Source organism: Myotis daubentonii, chromosome 3 (assembly GCF_963259705.1).
Source record: "Myotis daubentonii chromosome 3, mMyoDau2.1, whole genome shotgun sequence".
NCBI lineage: Eukaryota > Metazoa > Chordata > Mammalia > Chiroptera > Vespertilionidae > Myotis > Myotis daubentonii.
In genome coordinates, this window is record NC_081842.1 from 154385681 (window position 1) to 154393990 (window position 8310).

Below are 8310 nucleotides of genomic sequence, written 5' to 3' on the forward strand. Positions count from 1 at the left end.
GGTTTCAGTTTCCTTTCTTTGGGTCCTCAGTCCGAGAAGGTCGTTAATATTTCAGCATTTGGGCAATGCAATCAATCACAAACATCAAGAGGTTCCTTATATGGGAAAAAGGGAAAAGAAGGGAAGAAATCCCACCAAACCTCTGCACTTTCAAGGTGCTTTGCTCCTCTACGAAGAGCACAGTGTAGTGTGAGTACTGCTTGCCGGCTCAGCTTCAACTCTCCTTTGCTGACTTAAGAGGAGAGCAAGTCGTATTTTTAGTTTAGTAATAATGCTTAGCATCTTTCTGTAACTTCAATGACCAATAGGTGGGCTTATTTTCTACCGCGTTATTACTTCAAGCAAAATACTGGCAATATGGAGCAGTACTGGCTGTGTTTTTCAAACAGCTTCAGGCAAGGAGAGGTGTGTTTCTAAGAGTGTAGCTGAAAGGTATACATTTGTACCTCCAAGTAAATATCAGCAACCTATCTGAGGAGAAAAATGCACATCCACAGCTGCTGATCCAGAAGCAATTGGTTTTCCAGCAGGTTCCTATATTTAATCTACATTCTGCACCAGCTATATTAAATGTAACAAAGAAATGCAACCCAGAAATTATGCCTGGAGCCAAGTCCATTAAAGGTACTTTGGAATAACTAGAGACCAAGCACCTTAAAAGCACCAGAAGCTATTGATACTTAAGAGGGGGGCTGTGAATAATCGCAACCGCTGCATTAGAGAGGGGAGGGAGAGGAAAAAAAAAAATCAGCCAAATTACGCTTGGTTAATTCAGAGTAACAGATCTGCCCCCAAGTGAATTGGAGGCCTTGAATTAATTCTGTTATGACAAATCAAGATAAACGTTCCCCCTAAATTGCATGCGATTTAATTAATTTTTGAGATCCTGGGTTTTTTTTTTCTCCCTCCTAGCTAATAGTTCACATGCTCCTGTGCTGTCATTGTGCTTGAGTGGGCAGACTTCAAAGTGATATTAAATAACCAACTATTAGATTTACCTAGCACGTCCTATTGGAAAAGTGCCATTTAATTACCTAGCCTGTTCAATTAAAGGGACAGCATTCTCTGAATATAGCAGCTTGCTGTTGATTACCAGGGAAATGAACTCGCTGTCTGGCGGCGCCTCCGTGCCTCACGCTACCCCCTCCCGAAACACACCCTCCACCGCCAACCACCACCGAGCCCCCTCCCGCCGGGAGGTGGGGGCCGCGCTCACTGCGGCTGCGGGCGCCACGTGAACCGCCCGAGAAAAAGCGGGGAAAGCTCCGCTCGCTCGCCCGGCTCCCGCCCTGCGCTCGCCCCCTCGCGGGCCGAGGGCGCGGGCCGGCGGGGCGCCTCGACCGAGGCCTCGCGCAGAGCCGGCCTCAGTCCCAGTCCCGGCCCCGGCCCTGCAAGAAAAGGCTCACCGGGACCACCACCGGCGCTCCTGGCGCATTTCCTCGCCCTCCCAGGACCTGGAGCCCAACCCGTCATCACTGAACTTCCTCCTCCTGCCGCACTTTCCGAGCCCGAGGTGGGGGCGGAGGAAGAAGGGTTTGGAGAAAAGAGAAACGGAGTTTCGAAGCTACTTGGTGGCGCTTGCATTGAGCTGGGGGGTCGGGGGCTGGGGAGGAAGGGGACAGTTGCAAGGTTGGCCAACTTTTGTAAAATGGGGGGTGGGGGGGAGACAGGGGTTGGCCCCTTTAAGGTTCACTCTCCCCTCCTCTCCACCTCCACCCCTGCCTTTCCCTCCCTCTCTTAGAGGCCAATTTTGTTAATTAAATGTTTTGTTTGCAACGCAGCTCTCATTCATTGCGGACACGTCATTCGGACCAGATCTAAGCCAGAGACCAGATCTCATTAGATAAAGCCCATCAGAACTAAGAAAATGGAGGAGCCACTAATTAAAGCTTTTAATTGTGCGGATTCGCTGCAGCAAGGCGGCCGCTTTATCTGAAATCTTGGAGGGAGAGGAGGCAGAAGCTCAGCTCTGCCCAATCCACACTTGGTCGCCCAGGGGAGAGGGGACTGGGAAAAGCAGTGCCCATACTACCAACGCCCGCCCCTCCTCCCCCTGCCACACACACACACACTCACACACACACACACACACACCTCCCGGCTCTCCCGCAGCGTTTTAGCCAGATCTCGGTTGTTTCACAAAGCTCACAACCTCAAAGTCAGACAGTTTAAAAGCCCTTAATAAGTCGCTCTGTGGTCCCAGCCAGGCCATGGGGCCGCAGGGTCGGTCCCCTTCACCTGGTAGCCAGAGAGCGGATTACTCCGCCCTTCAGTGGCCCATGGAGACTAGAAAGCTCCTCCAACAAGTGTCCTGCAGCGAGATTCCGGAGGAGGGGTACCTGCGAGGAAAAGGATAGTGCAGGCCTCCCACCTTTCCACCTTTTGGCATCTTGATGGGCAGAGGGAGGAAACACTGAAGAAAGACTTCAGAGATTCCTTAAATTAGGAAGGGGGGGTGGGGGGGGGGGAGGCGAAGAGTGCCAGCTGCTGATGAGCCCTGAGCAGAGTTTGAGGCCATCAATTTGGTGCTGAGCTAGAACTCATCCCTCCGAGACGGATCTAAAAGGCTTTCAAGATAGCATCCAGTTCAAGAAAAGGCCTGGCTCCAGTTTTCAAATTCAGAGGAAAAAAGAAAGGAATGAGAATAAGGACCCGATTAATACGGCTCCACCGGCACATACCCCCTCCACTGCTCCGTTAAGCCACCGAAAGCAACAAATGGGCATTTATATTTGGCCTCAAGTATAGGGAAAGGAATGGAGAGTCCCAGGAACCCACTTGCCTAAACTTGTCCTGAGGGAATGCAAGTGGACCCATCTTCCTTTTAATTAGTGGTAATCAGAAGCAAAGGTTTTTTGAAGGCACTTGGAGAAGAGATGAATCTGTACCATTCACCGTGTCTGAACAGCACTGTCAATTTTTCCACTTCAAACCACCGTCCTCTCTTACCACAGTTTTGCTCTCTATTTAATTACAATACTGTCAAAGCTCAAGGCACTGCTTGGAAGGAGGTCCAGAAACCATTGCACTCATGCTCCTGCTGGTTTTCCAACATTTACCTCTAAAAGAACACTTAGTGAAATTAATGCTGCCATCTTAATTTCTAAGTAAGAGCCCTCTCCCATCATGTATTTCTTTTACTTGGCTGATTGAGGATGCCAGCGGAGTAGACATAGGTTGCTTCACTGGAATAATCAAATGTCATTTTACTCCATCATTTTACACTAAGGATATCACTGGGCTAACTATACACACACTCAGCTCTGAGCCACATAGGGATCCTTTTCAGTTTTAACTGCAGAGTGAGGGAATCACAATGGAGCTAAACTTTGAACAAAATATCTCATCCACTGATTTGCTGCCATTGAAAAAAAAAAAGAACAAAATTTTCTACTAATCACTATAAAGAAAACGGTTTAGAGCAGAAATTTAAATAGAATGCAATTCTTTTTCAAAGTGAGCGGTTCTTGAGCACTTCTCTAGTATCAACGGTGCGCATGGCTTTTTTTTTTTTTTTTAATTACTGGATGTTGAAACAAAACACCTCCTAGAAGCATTCATGTGCATCAGTCTATCAAACCATTTACTCAAATTAAATGTGTAATCCTTCAAATGCCTCCTTTCAAATTAATGAGTTTAAGTAGCTTGAGTTCACCTGAAAAGATCCTATAGGCACCTGACCTCCTGAATTCTTTCCATTAATTGCACCGAAACTTGTTGGAAAAGACTGCTTACACTGCCATATGAATGTTCCTATACATTGCTTTAAAATGCAAGATTAGTATATTCTATAGTCTCTTCCTGACTCTCTTTTGGGAACTAAGTGTAATGACACAAATGACAACAATAAGCCCCAAATCTGACTATTCCTCAATAGTTAAAAGCTACAGATTCTACATCGCAAACCACACACTAACACTGAGCAGCACAAGCCTCCAAGTAACAGTATATAAAGAGAAACGTTACCATTAAGTTTTGGGGTTGTTTTTTCCTGTAAGAACTACAAGTCTTTAAACTGATGGGTAATAAGCATTTTTCACAAGGAGACACAACACAAAGAATGAATCAGTTTTACAGGCAAAAAAGTTTAAAGTTGCTTATGTCAATATCATAATTAGCCACAACAAGCAAATCATTTCTCACTAATTTCACTTTTAAATCAATCTTTTGTCTCCATTCTATGTAGATCCCTACCTTGCTTTAAGAAAGCAGCTTAACTCTCACTGGAAATGTTTTATTTTTAGCAGAGGGTCCTGGTTGGGGCTGACCACTCAAAATTTTGGTCCCCAGAGTGCCCAACTTTTGCACACCTCGCGGCACCCGACGGGCAGTTTTTATTTAGTATAGCCTTCACCATTAACCTGCCATTAAAAATTCGAAGATTAACACATGCTTCTTGAACCCCTTAAATTCAGCCAACCAGGAGATTCTTGAGGTGCAGACTGCAAGGTATTCTCCTAGGAGCTCTGCTCCTTTCCTTAAAACCCTTGGTAACCTTTGGCCTTGCCATTGCTCTACTTTCCCATCTTGGGAAGGGCAGCCAAGTCTTACCTAATGTAGTCATTTCTGCAAAGGATCATGCCGCTCTTGGTGTAACAGGACGTGCCGATGTCACCCAGCTGCGCCTGGCAGCAGGAGCACTTGAGGCACCGGCTGTGCCAGTAGCTGTCCATGGCATAGAGCAGAAAGCGGTCCGCAATCTTGCCCCCGCAGCCTGCGCACCGCTTCCAGGAGAGGGAGCCGGCCGTCACCGGGGGCGGCTGTGAGCTGCTGCCCGGATTCACCATGGTCTGCAGAAGGCGGGAAGGGGAAAGGGAGAGAAATACAAAAAAAAAACACGGGCGATGCAAAAGTTAGTAAGTGCCGCGTGAGCTAGCGAACAGTTCCCCCCCAGACCTGCTGGAAGGAAGCAGCAGGGCAAGGGCGGGAAGGAGGGTGAGGGGAGAGGGAAGGAGGGAGGCTCGCCGGCAGCAGCCGCCTGTTTACTTTTCTCAAGCTTTGTTCTGAGGCCACGAGCTCCTCTCAACTTTCCAGCGCTCCCCACTGCTGACAATTCCAGCTTGGGTGCTGTCAAAACTCCGAGAGCGAGGCTCGGCCGCGCGCTCCACCCCTCGCGGCGCCTCCTCCCAGCCCCCGCCTCCGCCCCCCGCCCTCCCCTCCCCTCCCCTCCCCTCCCCTCCCCTCCCCGAGCCGCCCGCCTCCAGCAAATGAGGGTCAAACCCACCCACCGCCGCGCCCGGCCCCTCCCCAGCCCCGGCCGAGCCCCGAGTGCGAGCCGAGGAGAGTGGGGAGGCGGCCTCTGCCGGAGCCACGTTCCCTCCCGAGCTCTGCCCTGGGAAGTGCAGCTGCAGTTCACAAGTTGGAAATAGTTCGGTTTTCTGAGAAGGGAGGGAGGAACAGGCAGAGGGGAGATGGAGAGCGTGGTGGTGGGAGGGGAGGCTCGGGGACCCGAGAAGGGGGGGGGGGGGGGGCGAGGGGCGGGGGCGGTGTGTAAAGTTGCGAAACTGGTTTTTCGTATTTTAAACAGCACCTTTCACATGCCATTGTGGTGACCGCCATCTCCCATTATTGTTCCAAATCTCATTTCATTTTGAAGATCAATGAGTGTTTTCTCTGGGTTTTCAGGACACAGGCAAGAATAATAGATCATTGAACTTTAGGATGCCTGTTAACTTCCTATACAAACACTCTCCACTTTGGTCTCACTAATCTGCCCTTGATCAGCAATTTAAATGCTAAAGCTTTGTTCCTCCGAGGGGGTGGGGGGTGGGTACGGGGAGGGGTACAGATAATATGGGAGAAGGCACTATTAAAGGATGCACAAGTTACACTCGAGCCAGTCCTGCTGTCACCAAAACTGCTTTTAAAAATTCCCCACTCTTCCTAATGAATGTCATGAGAGAAGCAACTGGGCTATAATATGGGAATCAATTTATAAAGCTTAGCCTAAACCGATTAATTTGTTGCCTCCAACCCGGAGTCCAATAAAGTCCTAGTGTTCCTCCAGTCACTTATTCTATAAAAAGATCAAGTTATTTACTGCCAATTAAGCAGCCTGTTTTGTCTTTGTCCTCTGTAAGCCGAGAGTGTGGGCTCCCCCCAGGCTCCCAGCTATCTGCTCAAGACATTCAGCTGATACCTCAGAAGGGAGAGGGCGAACTTTGCCTGTCCCCGGCCCAACTTGGCTGCTGAAAAAAAAAACAACACGAAGGGAAGGGAACGAAACAAGAACTCGGGTTCCTTAAATAGGCCGATTTTAAACACATTTCCTCCGAAAGAGTCCCGGAACGTGTGTCCAGAGACCGCACAATAAACCAGAATAAGAACTGCACCAATTAAGCTGTAACAAAACCCTGAGACTTTGGAAACAAGACCACTCTAAAACCCATTAGCATTGCATTTATCCGAATGCATCATACCTTTATGTAAATTGATTTATCTGATGCATTTACTCGAGGAATTGCTTTTTGTTACAATTTCAGCCCTAACCCAAATGAATCTGCATTTCCTGCCCTAGGTCTTTAAACTGTTTCCCCCAACGTTTTAATCGCTCCGAATTCCTTTTTAAAAGGGGAGAGGGAGGGAGGAGATTGCAAGCTCTTCCCCGCCCCCCTCTTTGGTGAGAGGTAAATATATATGTATATTTTTTTTGAAAAGGAAACATTACACTGAGAAAAGCATCCAGTAACCCCATTAGCTAAAGCTCTTAAGGACAAGCAATACCTTAATGCTGATTAAATCTAAAAGAGATGAATCAAGAGGACTGACCAGAAACTGACTCCCCTGATAACTAAGGACGGGCCCTCATCAAGTTTCATTTAGAGTTGGAAAAAAAAAAAAAAGAAAGAAAGCTTTTAAGTTAAATAGGCTTATACTCTAGTAATTACATAGCCAAGCAATTTAGGTCCTGGGATAGTCAGTGAAATAGAAAGCAGAACTGGCAGCTAGAGGCAAAATCTGCCCCCCTTTAACAACGTCTCTGGTGTTTTTTAATGGAGACCAAGGGAGGGACAAACGGAGCGCTGGCAATTTGTAGTACAAAAATGGATGCTTAATTCATGTCTTGACTTTAATTAGGTGATTCACCGGATTTCTCCTGGATTGGAACAAAAGACTTGCAAACCAGGAGGAATGTTTTAAAAGACCCAGCAATACCGAATCCTGCTCACTTAGATCCTTTCTGCCACTGTTTCAAAAATAGTGTTTACTGGGGGGGAGGGGGGGGGTCGTGCCTATTCCCCCCACACTACTTCTCACACTTAAACCCTCCATGCAGCGCCCGCTGCCTTTCCCTTCGGAACTGAAAACCTCCCCACCCCCTCCAAGGTCCTCACCGGCCCGGTCTCCGAGAACCCTTTTGTAAGCAGGAACCGCTACAAAGCTGGCGGCCGGGGCTGCCCTCCGTGCTAGCTCGCAGGCCGGCCTCGGTAGTTTCAGACTCGCGCATTATCCAAGCCAACGTATTGTTTACTTGCCATTCGGGACGGTCAAGGGAAGGCAGCCCCAGGAAACAGCGCCGGCCCCCAGCGGTGCCCTCCTCCCACCCCCAGCCCGGGCTCCCCGCCGGTCCCCTTACCTGCTGTTCCCCTATATTGCAATACTGCGAGAGGCGGCGGCGGCGAAAGGCGAGCGGAGCCGCTCGGCTTCCCAGGAAGGGGCGCCTTGGCTGGAGGGAGGGGGAGCACTTGCAGAACCAGGAAAGGGGAGGATGGGGCTACGGGCTTTTTTTTTTTCTTTCTTTTTGAAACGCGTCGCCCTGAAGCTGGGTTGGGGGGCGCCGCGTAAGTGGCAGGCGGCCGGGCACAGAAGTGTCAGTCTCAGTCCTCGTCCTCCACCTCTGGCTCCGCGCGAGCAGCGGAGGCGCCCTCGGCCCGCGCGGCGCGGTTCAGGCGCGGCGCAGCGGCAGCAACTGCTGCAATCGCTGCTGCAAGTTTGGCAATGTGGCTTCACTTTGTAGATTCCCCGCCCGGCGGCCCCCGCCCCCGCCCGCGCGCCTCCCGCTCCTCCTCCTCCACCGCCTTCCTCCCTCCCGCGCGCCCGCTCGCTCGCTTGCTCCGGGCTGGCGGCGGCGGCGGCCGTACGGCCGAGCCTCCTGCACCTTCGGCCGGGGAGCAGCCGCAGAAACAACAGCTCCGGGAGCGGCGGCGGCGGGTGCGGAGACCGGGAGGCGGGCCGCCGGGGAGGCGGGGAGCTGCGGCCGGCCGAGGCCCGGCGCGCGCGGGAGCCTGCGCCGCTGCCGGGGCTGCTGCCCGGGTCGCCGCTGCCCTGCTCGGAGGCGGCGGCGGCGCTGGCCTCTCGCGGGCTCACTCG

The 8310-nt window shown here is 50.7% G+C and overlaps 1 protein-coding gene across 6 annotated transcripts in view; it reads right to left on the bottom strand.

Annotated features, from left to right (window-relative positions):
- LMO4 (LIM domain only 4) overlaps positions 1-7971 on the bottom strand; it is a 40058-nt gene extending 32087 nt beyond the window's left edge. The window contains exons 1-2 of one of the 6 annotated variants that reach the window (XM_059688962.1): positions 7577-7959; positions 4552-4790 (exon numbers count right to left, since the gene is read on the bottom strand). In XM_059688962.1, the coding sequence (XP_059544945.1) occupies positions 4552-4787 (236 nt within the window). In that variant the 5' untranslated portion in view covers positions 4788-4790; positions 7577-7959. Of the gene's footprint in view, positions 1-4551; positions 4791-4986; positions 5138-7576 lie in introns of those variants that run through there. The other 5 variants (XM_059688961.1, XM_059688964.1, XM_059688959.1 and 2 more) reach the window with 5 other exon arrangements.
- Between the last annotated feature and the right edge of the window lie 339 nt (positions 7972-8310).